The sequence below is a fragment of the Stegodyphus dumicola genome, chromosome 9 (genome assembly GCF_044657685.1).
Source record: "Stegodyphus dumicola isolate Sdum_Otavi_A_Nest chromosome 9, ASM4465768v1".
NCBI lineage: Eukaryota > Metazoa > Arthropoda > Arachnida > Araneae > Eresidae > Stegodyphus > Stegodyphus dumicola.
The window spans coordinates 86,418,620-86,441,998 of NC_140776.1; the positions used below are offsets into that span (position 1 = coordinate 86,418,620).

Consider the following 23,379-nt stretch of genomic DNA (forward strand, 5'->3'; position numbering starts at 1 on the left):
TCACAAGGATGAAAGTTTAGCGTGTCCAAAAATCAAAGAAAAATAAACTGTACATTTTTAAAAATAAACTTTTTTAGAAAAAATCCCATTGAAAAAGTGTTAAGCTCCCTTTGTTCAATAAATTCGTATTTAATCAATTTATTATTAACACGAAATTTAAGTGCCTACGTTTCATGACGATGTGAAAATGGAGTGTGTAGAGTAAAATCTCGCTTTCCTATAGCCCATTATGTTTCAAAATGACACGATTTCGTCACAAAACATGAAATAAAAAAAATTCGAATTCGAATTTTTTTTCTTCGAAGTGCTCGGCTCTTGTGTAGATGTACCTTTGTACCAAATTTCGTAGCGGTGGGTCTATTAGCTTACGCGCAGCGCGAACCAAAGGCACACACACAGACAAACTCTTTCTTTTATTATATGTAGAGAAGATATGTAGAGATAAGATTGTTTAAGAGCGTTTAATACCCCTTTCTCATGTCGATTTTTAATAACAGATGGCGCTACGAACGTTGAGCGCTAAAGACTCAAATCTGTAAGACTACCTACAGCCCGGTTACTATGGCAACGACGCTTGCCTTTCTCTGTACTCGTTTGGCGGGAAAGTGAGTAAGCCATAAAACACTTAAACACATCCCCTCAGTTGAACAAAAGGACCTGCTGTCATTTCTTCCGTCTGTGACTCAGACTGCAGGGTATGTTTTGAACAGGAATAGAACTTTTTCACTTTTGTGTTGAATGAAAGATATCTATGAGATACGTGCAGCAGTCGCTATTTCTTTTCGCAAAATTTGTTCATCACGCTTTTCAGTGTTGCGTAATGTTTCATAATTTTCCGTTATTCTGCGGAAGAAAACAGTTTTTAAAAATAACTAGATTTTTAAGTATTTCGGTAATTTCATCGCGACATAAAAATTATATATAAATGAATTTATACTTGATGATATGTGTATACATATATAGCATGCACATAATATTCCATTTACTTATCCATCCATAATATTCCATAAATATGTGTTAGCACTTTCCAAAGCTTTATATATATTTTTTACTTGTATTATAAAATCGTATAACACTCCTAACTATTATTTTTTTATTTCAAAAGTGGATAAATCATTATCAAATTTTTCTAGTACACGACACATTATCTGAGATCCGCTTTGAATGAAAACTACATAAAGTGTTATAATGAACAATCAGTTTCAAGATTTCACTTGATAAAATCAAATTGCGTTTCTATGTTTCAGGTTTATAAAATACAGCTGATAATTGAAGGGGTAAAGTACAAGCTGATAATACATGATAAGGGGGAAGAAATTCCTAAATTACAAAATTGAATATTATATTTTACTAAAGTAAAATGATACATATTATAGATATATCCTAAAAAACGATAATATATATATATATTGTATATCGTATATATATATATATTATATATTTATATGTATATGTACTCTTTTCCGGATGCAACTGTAATTACGTACTGAGCTGGTTTATCATCTTCCTGTAGCGACGCATTTGGATTTGCTGTAAATGAATTTGTTTCATTGAACAGGAACAAATAGGAAACAGAATATTGAAAATTGAATTTGTTTTAAGCATTAGTAATTTATATATGTTAGATTGACTAAAAAGAGTATATTCATGCATAACGTATAAATAAGCGAAGTGAATACTTTTTGGCAATCACCTTTCTAGGATGATCATTTTTGAAAATAACCAGTACTGTTGATAACATAAACACCGGTACGATCTATCTGCCTAAGGAAAAGGATGCCTTCGTGGAAGACTTTCTAAGGAGAATTGACTCCTATACACGTTACACAGGGTAAAACCACGAAAGCGCAGCCAGTCGGACCGAGCTACTCAAGTTCAGCTACTTTACTGCTTCGTGCCTTATTTCAGAGCGGATTCGCTATATATGAAACAGAGCAATGTGCTGTTACCGTATTTAGCAGCCTGCCTTTTTCCTTGACCTACCATAAAAAAATAAAATAGCAAAATTATAACAGCGTTTCTAAAAAGATGCTTTGCTATATTCTCATTAAATCTTTATCATTCTGCGCTACTAAAAACGAAGTACGATTATTTCAAATTCACAATTTTATAACATTACTTTACAGAAAGTGATCTCATGTCTTCTAAAAATGAAACCCCACATCTGTTTCTATCCAAGCGGCTTACTTTCTAGACAAAGTAATTTCAGTGTAACGTACGTTCAGTTTTATCTAACTTTGAACGAAAAAAAAAAAAAAAACTATGTACATAACAGGCAAAGATATTAACCAGCACATAAATTTACTCAATTATATTGGATTACCAGAGGAGGAAAAAAATAATCCGATGAGATAATTCTCTGAGAATTCATAAACGCTAAATTAAGAATAAATTTTATAAAATGTTTGCTAATGAATACATGTATTTGCATAGTAAGTTTCCTTTTTTTTAAATTTTTCCATCTTTATCACGTTTATCAGAGTGTCGTATTTAACTTCACAATTATGCTCCGAAATTTCATTGCTGTAGATTGGATGATTACCAATATATAATCCTACTAGTAACCAGGGCCAGTATTAGAGGTTTTTGCTGCTCACTACAATATCTGTGGCTCTTACTTCTGCCACGCGCCGCCAGTGGCTGAGTGGTTAAGAATATTGATTACTGGAAGTTAGACCTGGTTTCGGTTCGATCCCAGGCGAACCAGCTGGCTGCGTGGTTTGTTTTCCTGTTATGCAACATGAATACGAGCCAGTTTCCTTCAGCAATTAGGCTCACCCGCGCCCAAGCGGTTAAATCGTTGAACACTGGTAGTTCCGACCTGGGTTCGAATCAAGGCGAACGGGCTGGCTGTATGGGCGTTTTCATAATCTTGCCTGTGTGTAACGTGTATGGGGAGCTTTGCTATAAACTAAATTAAGCCTTCAGAAACTTCCTCCACGAAGGCATCTGCTATCTGCCACCTCGTGGCTTTGCTATATTCAAAGAGCCTAACCCAATTCTAGCACTCAGTTCCTCTCTAAATTCTAGCGGGCGAGCGCTAAAGTCGCCTATTACTGGTAGTTCAACCTCGGCACATTATCTGAGTTCAGCTTTGAATGAAAACAACATAAAGTGTTATAATGAACGATTAGTTTAAAGATTTCACTTGATACTGAAATGCATAAAATCAAATTGCGTTTCTACATATCAGATTTATAAAGTACAGCTGATAATTGTAGGAATATCAGGTTCATAAAGTACAGCTGATAAATACATAAGTGGGAAGGAATTCATAAATTACAGAATTTAATGGTTGTGACGAAAATTTTTAAACACGAACGTTCTTCATAAAGTTAGGAAAAAAAAAAAAAAAAACAGTCAGTATCTTTAGTGCGGGTAGTAATCACTACCAAAAATCTATGCTTTTCTGCCAATGTTTTGATAGTTTTTCAAAACCTTCGGCCCGGAAACTTGGTGGCCCGAGTCCAAACACAGGTCAACCTCCTTTCGACATCTTGTGCAGAAGTGAAGATAGGACCAGCAGGATGTAGCTGCAAGTGTGCAAGTATGAAAAAAGGTAGAAGTCCGAACGTGCGATGTCGGGGTTATATGGTGGGTGTGGTGAAAGATCCCTTTCGAGTCCGTACAGATGCCAGCCAGTGAATGCAGACACGTATGGTATTATCTTGATGGAACGTTACCTTTTTGCGCCAGAACTCAATTCGACTCTTTTCCTTGATAGCAGCGTCAACATGCACTAGCATCTCGTTGTATCCTTTACTGTCAAGGGTTTTACCTTTTTCCATATACTATTTGTGATTAATACCACGGCAATCCCACCAAATACAAAAGAATGATCTTTTTGTTAGTCAAATTACGCTTTACGATGCTGCCGACGGACTCACGGGCGCAGATCAACTAAATTTTTGGCTTATGTTGTTAAAATAAATTTATTTTTCAACACAAGTGACTATCTGGTCCAGAACTTTAATTCTGCGTTGATATTCGAGAAGAATAGTACAGGCTCAAACACGTCTGACCTTATCTGCTTGAGTCAGCTCATGCGGCGCACAGCTGACGTTTATGTGATGCATAGTGCGACTAATGGAGAGATTCATTTTTATGGGGCCCACCAGCGGCCGAGCGGTAAAGTCGCTGAACACTGGTAGTTCGGTCCGAGGTTCGAATCCCGCGAACGGGCTGGCTGCATGGGCGTTTTCGTGGTTTTCCCCTTGAGTAACGTGTATACGAGCCAGTTTCCCTTAGAAAGTCCTCCACGAAGGCATCCCTCCCCTTAGGCAGATAGCCCTAGTGTGCTTTGCCATAATTAAATACACCAACCATTTTTATGGATAATACCACGGCAATCTCACCAGATCCAAAGCATGATCTTTTCGTTAGTCAAATTACGCTTTGCGACGCTGCCGACAGGCTCACCGGGCGCAGACCAGCTCCCTTTTCGACCTGTATTGTTTGTGTAATTTTGTCTAACTTTGAACGAAAAAAAAACTATGTATATAACACGCAAAGATATTACAGAACATAAATTTACTCAATTTTATTGGATTACCAGAGAAAGAAAAAATACTCAGATAACTCTCTTAGAATTCTTAAACGCTAAATTAAGAATAAATTTTATAAAATGTTTACTAATAAATACAAGTATTTTAAATAATAAATTTTTCCATCTCTACATATACCATGTTTATCTGAGTGTCGCATTTGACTTTGACGAATCAGCTGGTTGCATTGTTTGTTTTCACCGTGTGTAACATGAATACAAGCCAGTTCCCTTCAACAATTAGGCCTTCCCGCGGTAGAGGAATTAAATCGCTGAACACTGGTAGTTCCGACCTGGATTCGAATCAAGGTTAACGGGCCGGCTGCATAGACGTTTTCATAATTTTCTCCATGTGTAACGTGTATGGGAAGCCAATTTCTCTAAGAAAGTTCAACATGAAGGCATCCTACTGTGCTTTGCCATAATAACCTAACCTAAGCCTTCAGAAAATTCCTCCACGAAAGCCTGCCATCTTAAGAAGGTAACCCTTGTGGCTTTGCTACATTCAAAGAGCCTAACGCAATTCTAACAATCAGTTTCTCCCTAAATTCTAGCAAGCGAGCCGCCGAACACTGGTAGTTCATCCGGAGTTCAAGCCTCGATGAACGAGTTGGATGCATGACCGATTTTGGTGTTTTCCAAATTCACCTGCTTTGGCGTAATCAAACTCTATAATTCTAAACAAACTGGCGTTCGGTTCGGCTCCAACAGCTCTAGCACCACGTTCCAAATTATAATTACAGCTCAACAAATAAATGTCTGGCGTATACATTCGAATAATCTAAGTAAAAAAAAAAGGGGGGGGGCTTTTTAATTTCTTCCTCAACCAAGCATGCATGCACATAAAGCAAATAAAGAAAAACTTATGGAGTGCAATAGGCTTCTAATCCATAACATATTTAGTTAGTGATCGCCATAATTGGGAGCTATAAATACGCTATATTGACGGGAAGGAGAAAATTTTACTTCCTGAGTGAGCTAATTCAGAACTAGTGTTATTTCATCTGTCATCTTAAATTTAAGATGCCTAGTTACGTGACTAACAAAAACCTAGTATTTATATGAAGCTTGATAAAAATCAAAGTTTTGAAGACGGTATATGTGATCACGTTCGGTTGATTACCATTATGATCAGCAAATAACAGCAATTTACTGATGTCTTTCTTATCTTTATATTCAGATGTAGTTTTCAGGGCAACTAGAGAAAATTTATTAATTACTTTTATTATTTTTGATACTTTATACGTACGAAGATACATACTTGTAGGAAAAGAGATCTAACTATTATATTCGAACAAATAAAAATAAATCGTGACGTGAAGACCCTAGAGATACGGCTTCTGATTGCTATTCAAATTTTTCGTATTAGTAGCGATATAATCGAATAATCTTTCAAAGATTATTGTTTACCGATTTTAGGTAACAACTAGAAAACATTTTTTCGAACTTATCCTCAAACAAGTTTGCTATTGGTAATGAATACTGCTGTATCATAAATCAGGTACGGCGCTATGCATTTTGCTGACTTTGTATGCAATAAATTCTGTTGTCAAGTGCCCTTCCCCCAAAATTCTAAAATTTTATTGCTTGATGCTTCGCTGAATTTTACAATTTTGCTGTACCTAAATTCTGCCGTACCGGCAGTGATCATGATTTCAAATCCCCCCTCCCCGAGATTTACTGTGTTATCTGAAAAACAGCTCTCAAGTTGCTAAGCCGTCTGTGGTCTGTGACGTCACGAGCACTAGGCCGTATAATATGAAACGGCGGAACTTCCGATAGCGATTTCTCCGTGCATACGAGTATGAATTTGCGTTAAATAATGAACTCTCAGAATAATCCAGAAACTATATTTCCGCAATAAAAAATTTATTTTACTATCGGAATATCTTTGAACATTACAATGCAAGAGCAATAAAACTCATTAAAGATGCATTAAAATTTCATATGTAATGTAATAAGATTTGATACTTAGTCCAGCAAAACTTGATCTTGAATATCGAATTTGGCTTTATAAAACGATTAGTAGATGCTGAATTTTCAAATCATTCAATTAAAAATTAGTTCTGAAAACCAAAACTCCTCAATATCTTAAAAATTTCTGATATGTTGTTTTTATCTCATCTATAGACATAATATCATGTTTTCATAAAATCATATTCCTTGAAAATCAGAATTTAAAATTTCATCAAGGAAAATTTACATTTATTAGTCTTAAATATACTCTCAAATGTGTGGAAATTATATCATATATATATATATATATATGATATAATTAAATACTCTGGCTATGTTAAGAAAGGATTGGTGGACAGACTTCTTGATTTTCAAGTAGAGGATCATAAGGCAATTTTCCATACATTAAATAAGATTGCGGGAATTTGGCAACACAATGAGGTGTATTATTACATTATTCAGTAACTTGAGGTAACAATTTTGTCCATGCAATATTAGCCTGATAAGAATTTAATTTACAGTTTAATTATATTTGTTTGAGTAACTCGTTCAACTTTACCATTAGTTTGAGGCCCGTTAGTAGTTAATAATTGTTTTACATTATGATTTCTTAAAAAGTGCTTAAATTTGGAAGAAGCAGCATTTCTATCACTTAAAATTTTCTTTGGTACTTGAATTTGAAAAATTTGTCTTAAACTATTTATGTAACTATCTGTAGTTACACTTTTAGAAGCAAAAAATCCATATTTAATGAGTAGCATGATCAATAATTAAGTGAATATACATTTTAATATAATTATAATAGTTTAAACCACCAACAGTATCAATAGATAATAATTCAAAAGGTTCACATTAAACCAAATCTCTTTTGTTTACTTTTCTTATTAAACTGACATACTTCGCAATGTTTACAAAAAAATTTTAGCATCTTGGACAGACAATTCCTGACCAATAATATTGACAAGATTAATATGAGCCTTTTAAAGTAATTTAGTACAAAGAGAGATTGCTATTATGATTTTGTATAATCCTTGCTTTTTAATAGATAACACATCATTAATTTCTTTATACTTAGGATTATATACATTATCTAAATTTTGATGCTCTTTAATTTCTTCTAATGAGAATAAATTAACTTCCAAACTTAAATGTTGACAAATAGGATTTCTAGTTAACATATCAGCTTCAATATTAGTAGAACTATTTTCATATTTTATATCAAAATCATGCATAGATAATTTTAAAGACCATCTAAATAACCTACCTGTAAGATCTTTAATGTTCTTAAGCCAAACTAAAGCAGCGTGATCAGTGTGTACAGTAAAATAATTACTGAGTAAGTATTAATAAAATTTATCTGCATCACCAATACAAAACATTCTAATTCAGTAATTGCATAATTTTGCTCATAAGACCTTAATTTTCTAGAATGAAAACCAATTTGAATGTAGGTTCCCATCCTGGTGCTTTTAACAGCTTCTTCAGATGCATCTACAAACACATAATTACATATGTAAGATATAATAAAATATGATGGCTATGTTAAGAAATAATTGGCGACCTTAAAATTGACTATCCTAAATTTTATTTTCTCCCCCCTCCCCAAGTTCATCTGTTCTCCCAAATTCAAGATCTTTCCAAATTATTCAATTATATTTCCGAATTTCTGGGTTTACGCATCCATATTTCTAACCCTGTGATTAAAATATCATGCATGTAAATATATACACATAGTACCTACTAAGTTTTCTCATCGTACAAACTTCTAATATATCACATATATATAATAATATACAAAGATTACTTAAAAGTAACATCCAAGCATACAGTTTATATTTTAAATGAAAAAATATTTTGATGTGAAAAACATTAACATAAATCTAAATTAATTGCTGGTATGTAATGGACAACTATTGCTGTTACCTATATAAAATAATACAGTACAACAAATGAAGTCTTTAAAATTATTTATTTATATAACATATTTAAATACAATTCCATGATTTTTAATATTTTAATACAGAAACAAGAAATTAAATTACAAAAATAATAAAATTACACATATATTTACTAATGCATGTTTAGAGAGCAATTAAAATTAAAAAAGTGAAATGCACTAAAATTATTTTCAGGCCAAAAAATTATATTGGTACATTTCTAATATATTCTTTGTTTGTTATGCTTACATAGTAAGTGTTTTTAGTTTTCTTTTATCTGAATATTTAGAAAAGCTATCATTTTTGAATTTACAATAATTGTTTAAAAGAGTATTTGTGCATGAGTATATAAGCAGTTGCATAATTTTACGTGACAAATGGTTTTTACAGGAAATAATTTTAATTTCCTTACACATAAGAATTTCTAATGTCATAGTGGATATTAAATTACGTTGGTTACATACTTGGAGGAAACTATTTTCATATTCAGGGCTTATGAGCTTCTGTATGACAATAAAATTATGCAGTATTACATTAATGACATCAGCAGATGGGTACTTTAACCCACCTCTATCACAATTATGAATATGTTTGAAATTGGGAGGAATTATTAGTGGTTTTTCAATAACTAAATTACCTCCACAGTCATCACATTTTAGCCTATTCATAACTGAGTGGCAACAATATCCAGCCAAGTATGCAATTAAAGGTAATTTATCAACCATAGTTTCAAGATCATTATCTGTGACATTAATATGCTTGAAATTATGAAAATATTTTACAATAGATTCATGGGAACTATCATTAATCAAATCAAAAGAGTTAGAAAAGTCATCGATAACAATTGTCCCTTTACTTTTCGATATCATAGTTAAATTTAATACAGAACATGCACGTAGTTTGTTTTCTACTTCAAAAACCTGTCGAAGTGATATATGATAATTTGTTCCAGCCATCCTGCGATATAAACTAAAACGATGTTCCAATTCATCTGTCTGAATTTTACCGGGCAAAAAATACGACATGTTGAGTTCACCTAGACTATACCTACACATTTCTATCATACACGTTGTTGTTAATATAAGAGCAGAAAGTGTCTCTTTTGTCAACCTACCCGTATCACTCTTCATTGGTGTCCGCCGATAACATCGCGGCAAAAACATCGCGGACGAAAACGTCGCGGAGAAAACAACGCAAGGCGAAAACGTCGTGCTACAAAACATCGTGGGAGAAAACATCGCAAAGAAAAAACATCGCAGTTCTAAAACATCGTGGTACAAAACATCGTCGTCGAAAATAAAGCGGTTCAAAAACTTCGCAGTTTAAAAACATCGCCGTCGAAAATATCGTGGTAAAAAATAAAGTATCTACAAATCATCGCATGACGATAACATCGCAGACATGCTTTTTTCAGGCTTTAATAACTGTAAATGGATATTCCCATAATGATTTGTGAGCACAAGATGTAAAGAAGGATAATATTTACTTTCATATTTTTTATTAGATATTAAATTTTTGCTGAGAAAATAAGAAGGAAACTTAAGCATAGAAATTAATGCAACTTATAGCACTTAATAGAATTTTAATCCTACATAGTTAACTAACAAAGGCCATTAATAAATCCTTTTTATAAAGTTTTTACTGGTAAATTTTCATAAAAAGTATAATCTATTAAGTTGCATTTAATTTTCTATGCTTAAGTTTCCTTCTTATTTTTTCAGAAAAAATTTATGAGTTAATAAAAAAACGTGAAAATAAAAATTATCCTTCCTTACATCACTTGCGCTCACAAATCATTATGGGAATATCCATTTACAGTTATTAAAGCCTGAAAAAAGGATGTCTGCGATGTTATCGTCATGCGATGATTTGTAGATACTTTATTTTTTACCACGATATTTTCGACGGCGATGTTTTTAAACTACGAAGTTTTTGAACCGCTTTATTTTCGACGACGATGTTTTGTACCACGATGTTTTAAAACTGCGATGTTTTCTCTTTGCGATGTTTTCTCCCACGATGTTTTGTAGCACGACGTTTTCGCCTTGCGTTGTTTTCTCCGCGACGTTTTCGTCCGCGATATTTTTGCCGCGATGTTTTTGGCTGTAACCCTCTTCATTTCTTTCCATTTCATCAACCAATCAAGAAAATTATTTAAAAATACAAACTTCTTGTCTGATTCATTCCATACTAATGGTTTACAGAAGTCATCACAAGAATGTACCCCCTTGTTTGGTGTTTTAACATTCATTATTGAAAACCACGACGAAAATATTTTAATATATGCAGATGTTTCGTGAAAATTTAACAAATTATGCTTTACTCCTAATTCTTTCAGGCCTTGTGATGTTTGATCGTTGAAAATTTGTAAAGCCAGTTTCACACTTTGACGTTCTAAATTTGTAGGCCACAGAGCTTTACGAGATATTGTATATCCATATTTTAACAAATTACCACTTTCAGCTTCATACATATTTTTTAAAGTAAGAAATGAAGAGGTACATACATTATTTGAAGACAAGTCAAAATTTGGAAAATACATAGCTTGTTCAGGGTTTTTCTGGTTTAACCAGTTGTTACGAACACTTTTAATAATATGAACAGAATCAACTGCATAAAACAATGGACGAGTTGCATCAACAGGATGAGGAAATACAAAATTTGATATTGGATTATTAAACAGAGATATACATCTTCTATTAATGGAATTATTGTCACTAACAACAACAATTACTTTGAAATCTATTGCTTCAAGACCAACAATTATTTTTTTCAAAACAGTGAACAAAACTTCAGCTGTCATTTTCTTCGATGGTAATATATGGACAACATCTTTAAAGCAGCACAAAATACTCTGTATCATAAATACATGTGCACTAGAAGCTAAGTTATCAACTTCCTGGCCAATTCCAACAATATCTCCACTTTTGTAGTCAAGAAAAGGTCTGATGTGAATTTCATCCATCATTAATGAAACATATAATTCATGCTCTTTCAGATAGCAAGCTTTTTGCTTAGCATATGCCAAAAACAACATATCATCTGTTTCCTTTTGGGGATTTTCATTTAATTTAGAACTTATTTTATGTATAGTACTTGGATGAGGCAAAATTAAATTACCAGATTGTCGGACAAATTTATATGCTTGGGGCGATAACAAATAAAACATAAAAGCTAAAATTAAGGTATTGGATGAATATTGACGATTTTGGGGCTTACATTTTACAAGAGAAAGTTGTTCAATCATGAACTCAAATAAAATTTTATCACCTTCATTTGTGAAACTTAAAGATTTCATCAGGTTGATTATAATTTCAATCGAATTCATTAAGTCTTTAGTTTCTAACATTTCAATATGATCAAGTATTTCATGAATTTCATTAATATTACTTACTTTTATAGGTAACTCATTATACTTACTACTGATATGAGTCAATAACTTATTTTGAAACGATACAGATAATAAAAGATCTGCAGTAATGTGGACTGCATAAAGCAATTTTACACATCCATCAGTGCATTTTAAATTCAAAAACATCAAGATATTGTCTTTGTGCACAACGTTCCAAAATGTAGAAAATTTATATTGCATACAACAGGTTAAAAGTTCATTAAAGTCTGAAAATGTCCTCGATTTATAATACTCAGCAGCTGATAATTTACTATGAGCAATAGCTTTCATCATGAGGTTTGCTTCTCGTTCCATTTTTTTCTCATTCGGACTTTTTCTCGAACTACCAGCTTGTGAAGATAAATACGATGGACAGCCATCAAATATGCTAGGAAAAGCGCCTTCTTTTAGTTTTGGTCTCTGCAGTGAAGCTTTAATGATTTTCCCATTTTTTTTCATCGAAAGCTGATGTTCCCCAGATGAGGTCATCAGGTTGAAAATGTTTATGGCACACCTATTAAGTAAAAGGAAGACATCATGTAACTAACTTCTTAAAACAACCAACTGTAAAGCAAGATTGAATCACTTTCTTTATAAATAAAAACATTCAAGCTTTGGCAATGCTTTGGGCAGGTTAAATTTTAAATGCATATATGCAAATTAAAATTTTTTTTCAAATATTTAAGGTATAATGTTGCGCGCCTCCAACTTGCACGCAACCAAGAGGTGACTGTGAAAACTTGTATAAAAGATAGAGCCTTGTGAAGGGTTTAAGTCCCTTTTTATTCAACGTAATAAAATTACAATTGCGTGCTCTTGACGCTCACAGACTGTGCCAACTTGGCAGTCAAATAAAAATAATAACCTGAAAAGAAAGTAAAGACAAGATTCTAACTACGAGGATCTCTAAAATAACTAACTCACCGCATTTTACAATACCGCTGCTAATTCAGCAGACTTGAAGCTCACTGGAACGATTACCACTACTTCCCGCCAAGCACATAGGCCGCAACGCGGGGTTCTTCAATTCTCGCTAACTATCTCCGCGCTCGTGCAGTAAGAATATCACACCGAACTCATTTCCTTCTATTTAAATCATAATACTTCCGCTGATAATTTGAATGCTTGCGCGTTCTACTCAAATTTACATATTCTGGCATTGACAGTTCCAGGGAAAGTAAGGCTTTACAGGAAAGATAGTTTAAACTTAAAATAAATGTTAGTTAAAATAAATATAAACCCTACATTTGCCGCTGCCAGAATTTGGAAAACTTGGAAGCAGGTCCTACAAACGACCTGTTGTAAGTTTCTCTAATTCTGAACTAACTGGCGAGAACCTCGTTTACACAAAAAAAAATCTTATGTAACAATTTGTATACTACAATTCTGTTGCTCGTTTTAACTCCTCTTCTTACAGCAACTTTTCCTGGACTTCATCGATCAATCTTGGTCTTTCCTTCCAGCATCTGGAAGGAATAAGTATCAGTATCTTTCTACATACATTATAATTTACACTTTCTTGACACAATAAATTTTTGTTTTTAACGATTCGTTTTTCTTAGTTATTGCTTACTTCACATTCATTCAATTTTTCAAGCATTAATTTAACTTTACTCTGGCTCTCCACCGTGTGTGGTGTCAAACGGGAATATTCGTGTTTTAGTCTTACAACACTTCCCCTAACCACCATGATTTGTTAGAAATCAACAACCAAATAGACACACCTTACTCGACATTCTACAACTCAATGAGCTACTTTAATATTCTTAAAAATTCAAATGTAGGTGGAGAACCCTACAAAACACATTCATTCTAACTTCCCCCTCATTCATCTTTAAACATGCAGGCTTTCGCTCTAAAGCATGACTTTACAGTTTAATACTTAAATTTTGACTTCATTGCTTTTAAGCATTCACTTTTAGCATCTACAATTTTATGCTTCTAGACTAAATTCTACTTTTACATAACCTTCAAGGATTTACGTGCGTTTACAAAATTTTAATACATATGCTTTTTACAATTTACCATAAAATGAATAAGAGAGAATAAATTTTTACTTTACTCATTCTTCGCCAAGCTGGCGGCACTGAAAGTAAAATTCTTATTAATACAAGAATACGAAGTTATTTTTATCTTCGGCCAAATTTTGGCTTTAACATAACAGAATTAGTCTTTCGACCAACAGAAAATGCTTGTTTTTAGCTTTTACACTTAAAGAAAATAATACTTTTGCCTTAGCTAAATAAAGTAAAACAAAACTAAGTCTCAACCGAGACATATTGACTTTCGTCAAAACATAGAACTTCGTACTTATGCATAACCTTTCGGAACAAAAGAGAAAAAAAAATTATAGAAGATTTTAACTTATCTTTGAGTTTTCGATGCTTGAAACTCCGTCATTCGTTTTTGGCAGAATTGGTCCCAAGTTAGAGGTTTCATGGATGTTAATCTTCTCCTTACTGCCCTCCGAGTGTCGTCCACGTTGCTTTATCTTTTGCGTCCTCTACATGCTGGCCTCTTGGCGGAGTAATCGTCTGGTTGTTGGCCTTTCCGTTTCTCCCTGGGACGGCTGGTCTTGACGTCCTCCGGTCTGGAGTCCTTCTTGAATTTCTTCTGTTCCTCGTATTTTTGTGCCTCCTGTTGGCGTTTCAGTTTCCGGAACGGCGGCCTTGCTGGCACCTGACTCTGTGGCCGTGTGCGCGTTCTCCTTTATGTGTAATTTCTCCTGCTATCCTTTGTAGGTGGTGTTTTTCTCTTTACCATGGTTTCTTTACCCGGTGCATCTGTATTTTTGTTTTTCTTAAACGCTGGAGTTTGAAAATTATTTTTTCTTTTTGATACCGACGTCCGGGTTGTAGAAGTGCTAGGTCTCTCTTCAGTTCTCTGTTTCTTGGGTGGTGGAATAGTTGTTGTAGTCTCTGATTCTTCTACTTCGTTTAGACTTGAGTCCTGCAAGAAACTTTTAAGGATTTCAAAATCATTTGGATTATAGTATTTTTTCACCTGGTCGGGACTTGCTTTACAGATTTCCCCTCTCTCGTTCTTAAGATATAAGACTACTCCTTTGATTTCCTGAATTACATAGGGGCCTTCAAACTTTGGAGCTAGCTTTGCCATAAAATTGTCTGGGGCACTTGATAAAGAAAATTTCCGCTTCAATACTTTATCCCCAACTTTAAAATCTGCTTCACGGCGTTTTCTATCGTAATATAGTTTCTGCCTATTTCTTGCCGTATCCGAGGTTTTAAGCGCCTGATCAATCAACTTTTGCACATCTTTTTGTTTAAACTCCTGCTCTTTTTGTTGCACAAAGAATAATTTATCTAAAGGCGTAATTAACTTTCTGCCTAAAAATAATTCTGCTGGAGTTTTTCCCGTAGTATCATGATGTGCCGTTCTTAAAGCATAAGCTAATTCATTTATGTAGCCATCCCAGCGCTTGTGATGTGTGCTCACGTAACTGCGAATTATTTTTACTATGTTTTTATTAACTCTTTCTGCTATGTTAGCCTGTGGTCTATACGGAACCATTTTGATATGGCTTATGCCAAGTCCATTGCATATGTTTTCAAATATTTGACTAATGAATTGTTTTCCGTTATCGCTAATGACTTTTATCGGTGCACCGTATTTTAAAATGTATCTGTGTAAGAATGCATCTGCGACTGTTTTGGCTGACGCGCGTTTAAGAGGAACAATTTCTATCCATTTTGAAAAATGATCTACTATTACTAAAAGAAAACGATTTTTATTTAACTCGCTCTGGGGGAAGGGACCAAGAAGATCTATGCCTAAAATTTCATTCGGAAATGTAGCGCGAATGCTATTTAAGTACCCGGCCGGGCTGTAATTAATATCATTTATTAACTGACATTGATTGCAGGACCTGACATACGCCGTTACTATTTTGTATAATTGCGGGAAATATACCGCCTCGCGTACCCTTTTTATAGTCTTTCTGACCCCGAGGTGGCCCGCTGTTTTTTCTTCGTGCAACTCCTTCAAAATGCTTAATCGAAGCGAGGCTGGGATGACTGGCTTATACTCAAGATTTTCGTTTGTTGTTTTCGTATAGAATAATAAATTATCTATTATTTCATAGTTTTTTGCTCTATTTCTTATCGCATCGATATCTGTGTGCTCAAAGCTTTCGGGGTCTTTCAAATAAGCATAGATATTTCCAAATTCAGGATCAGCTTTCAGTTCAGTAATAACCGTATCTCTAGAATCTAAAATTTTTGAAGTCAACACAGCGCATTTAAGTTCATTTCCTTCATCGTCCAGTTTTATACGAGAAAGTGCGTCAGCTACATTGTTTTCCTTACCCGGTTTATATTTTATTGTGATATTATATTCTTGGAGTTTTAAAGCCCATCTTATTAACCTGGGGGTTAGGTTTTTTCCCGAGTAAAGTCTACCAACAGCCGCATGATCCGAAAAGACTGTTACTGGCGATTTGCCGAAATAAACTCGAAATTTGTGTACAGCCATTAATACGGCTAATGTTTCTCTTTCTGTAGCTGTATAATTCCTTTGTGTCTGATTCAATGTTTTACTAAAAAATGCCAGCGGATGGTTATTTTGCATAAGAACCGCACCCACCGCATAGTCTGACGCATCTGCTGCAATTTCCAGGTTTTCGTCCCCCTCAGGGAATTTTAAAACAGGGGCATTAATAAGCGCTTCTTTTAATCTTTCAAAAGCTGTGTTAGCTTCCGCTGTCCACGTAAACTTAGCCCTTTTTCTTTTGATTACTAAGAGTGGTTCAACAATATTAGCGAAATCTTTTATGAAAGATCGATAGTAAGAACATAATCCAAGGAAAGATGAAAGTTTCTTGGCGGTGTTGGGCGGTGGGAAATTCTTAATAGCTTTTATTTTTGAATCTTGCGTTTCTATACCCTTTTGCGAAATATTATAACCGAGATATTTAAGTTCTTTAGTTGCGAACTTGCATTTTGAGGCGTTAATTGTAAGACCGGCCTCTTTTAATAATTTAAAAACTTGTTCGAGGTCATTAATGTGTTGTTCCAACGTACTACTCGTTATAATTATATCATCTAAGTAAATTAAAGTTGATTTTCCTAGGACAGGCTTTAGAACAATGTCCATAGCTCTCTGGAATGTTGATGGGGCCCCACACAACCCAAAAGGCATGCGTAAAAATGCATAAGTGCCCGATTTTGTTATAAACGCGGTTTTATGTATGCCTTCGGGTCTCATAGCTATTTGATAGTAGCCAGACGTTAAGTCCAAAGTAGACATATATCTTGTCGATTTGATCTGTCTAATGATCTCGTCTATAACCGGCAAAGGGTAAACTGGAAATTTGGTAATACTATTTAGTTTTCTGTAATCAATAGCAAACCTCCAAGCCCTTTTATCCGAAGGAGGAAACTCGTTCTTTTTCCTACATAGTACGACTGGACTCGCGTACTCACTATTTATGGGCGTTATTATTTTATTCTTTAACATCTCCTGAATATGTTCTTCGATGATTAGGTCTTTTTGTTTATCATAACGATACGGTTTAGTCCTACAAGGTTTTTCGGCATTTAATTGAATCTTGTGAGTCACGATTTGGCAGTTTCCTGGTTTTTCTGAAAACAAATGAGAAAAATTACTTACCATTTGCTGTATTGCTTTACTTTCATGGTCATTCAGATGGCTAAGGTCCAATTCAGGTGTCTCCACAGGTTCCACCACCCTCTGGTCCATCTCCAACACCACGGAACTATCTTGAAAATTTAATTTGGCCCTCGCGGCCCTTAAAAAGTCCATACCTAAAATAAGAGAGTGTTGCAGGTCTTTCACCACAAAAATTAATACCTTGAGATTTTCCTCTTTTACCTGTAAGTTTAATGATAATTTCCCGATGCAGTGACATGTTTTTCCTTGCGCTGCTATAATTTCCGTATTTTTGGGTTTAAACAATCGTATCCTATAAAAATTCTTTTTGAAGAAATTTTCACTCATAAAATTTCCTTCTGCTCCTGTATCGATGAGGGCTTCTACTGGTACATTGCCAACCAGGACTTGTATAATTGGTAGCTGTGAGTTTTTTACGATGACCGTGTTTAAATGTCTATTTGAGGATTTTTTTTAAACTTCCGGGGTCTGGACCCTCCCTTTCACAGGCCCCTCTACTCGTTTAAAGCTTTCCTTTCAATCTGTGTCTTCTGGGTACGCGGATGTTTATTTTCAAATTTTCTTTTTGGGCCTTGACCTTCGAGTTTCGATGCGTTAGCTTGATAGTTCTTTCCCCCATAAGAGCGATTTCCATTTCTGGTTTCCTCCTTCCTTCGGTTACTTTGAGAATATGTTTCCCCTCTCGCTTTTTCCGCTATTCTGCGATTTTGAAACTTCACCGCCAATTCGAAAAGTTCCTGCAATGTGCTTGGGTTTTTAATTTCAAAGTAGTCTTGGACAGCGGGTAACAATCTTGGTAATATTATTTCAATAATCTCCGCATCGGGTTTCTTTCCATACAGCATATCCGTTAGCTTGATTTTTCGTAAAATAAAGTCCGTCAATTGTGCTGTATCCCGTTGATAGAAACTATATAGCTCGGCTTCCAGCCGTGCGCGATCTTTCACTATGGGGACGGCCTTTACTAACGATTTTTTGAAATTTTCAAATGTATATGTCTGGCTTGCAAATTCCCCTAATAAAAATTTACCTATATTTTTCCACCATAGCGCGGCCTGTCCTCTTAGTGCTGATGTGGCGATGGCAACTTTTTGTCTTTCAGGCACAGGGTAGAGCTGAAAGTGGTTTTCTAGACCTTCGAGAAATACCGCCACCGAATTTTTTCCGTCGAAATGGACGTTTGGCTTGATTGACGCTCTCAAAGTCTGGACCAGGTATCCAAATCCTTCTAACTGAGTTGTCATTTCTTGGTGTTGTCCAGCGGCTTCCATCCAGTTTTCGGCCATTTCAGTTCGATAAGTGTTCGGGCGCCAATATAACGTTGCGCGCCTCCAACTTGCACGCAACCAAGAGGTGACTGTGAAAACTTGTATAAAAGATAGAGCCTTGTGAAGGGTTTAAGTCCCTTTTTATTCAACGTAATAAAATTACAATTGCGTGGTCTTGACGCTCACAGACTGTGCCAACTTGGCAGTCAAATAAAAATAATAAGCTGAAAAGAAAGTAAAGACAAGATTCTAACTACGAGGCCCTCTAAAATAACTAACTCACCGCGTTTTACAATACCGCTGCTAATTCAGCAGACTTGAAGCTCACTGGAACGATTACCACTACTTCCCGCCAAGCACATAGGCCGCAACGCGGGGTTCTTCAATTCTCGCTAACTACCTCCGCGCTCGTGCAGTAAGAATATCACACCGAAGTCATTTCCTTCTATTTAAATCATAATACTTCCGCTGATAATTTGAATGCTTGCGTGTTCTACTCAAATTTACATATTCTGGCATTGGCAGTTCCAGGGGAAAGTAAGGCTTGACAGGAAAGATAGTTTAAACTTAAAATAAATGTTAGTTAAAATAAATATAAACCCTACAAAGGATCAGTTAACACTACATATAAAAAATCTGATCATGACAGCATTCGACCTCTTGCCTATTCTATGGCTTATACAGCAACGAGCTTCGAAGTATCATTAGCCCTTGATTGTTTGTAAATTAAATGTAATTTGTTGATTCATCAAATAGAAAACTATACACTGAAACCTATTTATACATGTTGGCGGGAGGTAAAAATTATAGCTTGCAGAAAGTTTCCATAGCAGACTAAGAATATTCTACCAACAATTTATTGAATCTTAATAAATTAATTAGGATTACACCTACCCGAGAATATGGAGTTGCTGAGAAGTCCTTCCTAGGTATATTTCTTAGCCACCTCTCTCTAAGAGCATCATTTTTGGGAAAGGAAAATGTATGCACCTTTTCAGTACCTTTATAATTTTCCCGACAACCAGTTACACAGCATTTAAATGGCATATTTTCTGTAAAAACAGTACAAAAATCAGTTATATAAATACTAAATGTTATAACAATTTAAATTTGCATAATTATACATTGAAATTCGATACACCATAAACCAACGGTGGAGAATTTCAAATGTCATTCAAACATTTGAATAAATGAGACTTCAAGAAATTCGTATCTGAAGAACACCTAAGCTTCTATTAAGATATCTATTATTATACTGAAATTATTACTTGCATCAATGATGATAATTTTGATATTTAAAACATGCTGAAACAGTCAAATGAAAATAATATCAAACTTCAGGCGAATCATGTTTAGGATATTTAGAATATTGAACAGTAAAATATATACGTGAAATCTGAAGAAAGACTTTGTTTGGTAAACTAAACACTATTTATGGAATGTTAAGATGAATTTACTGCTTTAATATTTAAATACATTGTATGCAAATACACAGTATAAATTTAGAAACCACATAAAATACATCTTTCAATAGTGATAAGTTAATACATAATTAAACTCACAATAAAACAAACGTTTTTACTAGACTGTTCTTCAAATACTGAACGCTTTGATCACATAACTTTAAAAGTTTGCCATTCTCACTTATACTTACACTCATTATACAATGCACTCACATATTAGCTATTATATTTATTCTACACTCACACATTAGCGTACATACGTTTGTTAACTGATATACGTAATTATTAATTTAACTAAATTTATTGTATAGGTTTACTTTCAATTACATTTTTAAAAACTGTTAAGCTTTGTATAAATGATTAGGTTAAAAATTCGTAAAACAATAATGAAATAATAAAAAAAACTTTTATAAAAGAAAATACGTAACATTAGATACTGCACACATAAAATTAAAACTTCGGTGATGCACTTAAACAAAATATATTAAGTAAATTCAGAAATAAGATTAATAATAATAATAATGGCTAATCAATACGGAGATAAACATAATAAGTATACGTGTGTTACTAATAATTAAGCAATTAATACTTAATTTAATTCAACATTAGTAATAGCAAGCGTTTATTTCAATGAACAAAATATAAAGTTACATTTCAATAAATACGAACTTACCAAGTATTTCTTCTCCCCGACAGCACGTGCTAACATTCCAGTCTATGTACACCGCAAAGCAATGGCTTCCCAATTGAGAATCCAAACCTCGAGAACATCACGTGGGCCTACTAACCTTGACGTCACACTTGTTTCTACAACCTGTCCATTGGCTTTATAATCTAGGAGGCACTGCTAAAAATAGCTATAAAACTGGTTCCACAGCTTTTAGCAACGGCGTTGTGGAAACTCAGCTTTTGAAAGAAAAGGAAGGGGAATAATTTCTCCCTCTTTGACTACAGTATAGATTAGGTCCGTGACTTTGTTTGAGCTACTGCAAAATGTTCTGAAGTAAACTTTTTTCTGTTTCGGCAACATTCATCTTGAGAATTCAACACCTATTCATAAGCCCTTAGTAATTGACAGAAATGCTTTTAGAAAGTAGTGAGTTCATTGATACCAACAAAATGGTTGGTATCAATGAACTGGGGATACGTTAGTTTCAGTTGTTGAGTTCAAATGAACCTTTCAAATATTAAAATAGTCCCTTTGCATAATCGAAAGGATTTCATCTGAGAATAATTTTTCTACTTAAAAATGAGTTTTGCAGTACTTTTTAAATACTACTTGTATTTTTATTTTCAAAAATTTTCATAAATATTGTAATTAATTATTTCCAATTTTAATAACTCGCAGAAAAAACACAATTTTCCAGAAATTTTTTTATTATGGTTATTCAAACTTATACTAATATACAGCATCTTTTATATTCCTTATACATTTGACACAGCATGCTTCAACCTGCATGTAAGTTTCTCTTTCTTAGTAACTCCTTACCCAGAGACGTCTCAATGAAAGCCAAATCATGCACAAAATTTACACCTGAAAAAAAAATATGATAAAATATTTTTAACACCATATTCTCGACAACAGAGTACATCACATACCCCCCCCAAAAAAAAAAGAAATTACAAGAAATACAAATTTCTAACAGAAAAATGCATTTTCAAACAGCTGAAATTGTTTCACAAATTAATAATGCAGATAGCAAATGTAACATATGGCACTATTGCCACTCAGTGCAATCTCTGCATATCCTAAATTCTGCTGGCTGATGTCTTCGTAAGTTCTGAACATTTTTTTGTCTCTAAATTCTGCTGCTCAGTGCCCTCTGCTAAATTATAAAAATTTTGCTATGCACTATTATCTAAATTCTAAAAATTTTGACTACCACTGGTTGCACAGGCCCTGATCAAAGCAAAGAGGCAAGATGCTACCTGCTATTGATAAACTGCCTTATAAATACCACAGATCTAAATAAATATCAGTTTTATTTCCGAAACAGAATTATCTCACAGCTAAAGCATTGCCTTTGCAGAAAATCTTCTAAATGGAAATAGAATTGCATCCACATTACATGTGCAGAATCCCAATAATTCATTATAAACACAGTTCCAAACCATAGTTAGGCTTAGAACCCACAACAGTATTCTTCTTGAAAGTCTTCCTAAGGAAATGGCAGTATATTCAGGGAACATGTGGGCAATATCATGACAGTATATCACAAGCCTAATTCTTGACCATACATACTAGAAAGATCACAGAAATTCCTCAGGAAGAGCTAGATTCATATAACAAAATTTCATGCAACATATGGCATATGGGAAAAAGCAAGGACATTATAATCACTAGCATAATTTATACCCAAATGAGTCGCAGATGGTGCACTATGTGCTCACAGCTGATTATCACTAATGCAGATATATATCTACTAATATTTAGAAGATGATGTCAGATCAGAATTGCATGAGAAATAAATCAAAAAACATCAATCAGATGCAGGAAATTGGTTTCAATCTGAAACAGCAGATGGATAATTGAAAAGGTTAGTAGGATTACCTTTTTTGCAGAAGCAGTATCTTCGCAGAGGATATACTAAGAGAAAACTAATATACACATCACACTTCATTTATACCATAGTACCACAACATAAGAATAAGTTAGACCCTTTATACTCCAGTCTTTCAACAGAAGTAGTGATTTTGAGATCTTCCTCACAGAAATGGCTGGCATTCATGTTACATAGGAGTAAAACCACAATACTTCACTGCAAGCGCAATTTACAGCAATAAATGGAAGGAAAGGTCTTCAGAGATGTCACTGAGAAGCCAAATGGCTAAACGGCAAATTCAAGTTAGAATTTTTAATAATTAATGTTGGCCAGATTAATTTGGAATAATTCTGCCTTCATATGTTTATTCACCTCACCAAACTCTTTATTATTAAACAATATTTACAAAATATATGTAGTTTATAACAAAAATTCTACAAATTCAAATACAGAGATTTCAAAATACAATGTTTGTACTGATACAATAAAGCTAAACAAAAATACTTATTCACACCCAGAAAACTCAAATATACAATTGTTATTCAGAAGAAATGCAGTAAACAAAAAAATAAACAAGAGACTTATAAAAGATAAATACAGTTAAAAGTCGTTAATTTGGACACCCATAA

The 23,379-nt window shown here is 34.0% G+C and overlaps 1 protein-coding gene across 1 annotated transcript; it reads right to left on the minus strand.

The window, feature by feature from the left end:
• Positions 1–7,915: 7,915 nt before the first annotated feature.
• LOC146995405 (uncharacterized) lies at positions 7,916–21,234 on the minus strand. Its single transcript, XM_085823110.1, has 4 exons — positions 19,639–21,234; positions 10,760–12,341; positions 8,901–9,194; positions 7,916–7,990 (listed from the first exon to the last, which is right to left on the minus strand). The coding sequence occupies exons 2-4, from the start codon at positions 12,314–12,316 to the stop codon at positions 7,916–7,918; spliced, it is 1,926 nt and encodes a 641-aa protein (XP_085679236.1). The 5' UTR covers positions 12,317–12,341; positions 19,639–21,234.
• Positions 21,235–23,379: the final 2,145 nt, after the last annotated feature.

What these genes read in the sequence shown, in the direction of transcription:
- LOC146995405 (XM_085823110.1), bottom strand. Translation starts at nt 12,316, where the DNA reads ATGACCTCATCTGGGGAACATCAGCTTTCGATGAAAAAAAATGGGAAA. An exon ending in AAGGCCTGAAAGAATTAGGA is followed by an intron (nt 9,195 to 10,759) that starts GTAAAGCATAAT and finishes CATAATTTCAAG; the next exon opens with CATATTAATGTCACAGATAA. An exon ending in ATGAAAATAGTTTCCTCCAA is followed by an intron (nt 7,991 to 8,900) that starts GTATGTAACCAA and finishes ATGTGTTTGTAG; the next exon opens with ATGCATCTGAAGAAGCTGTT.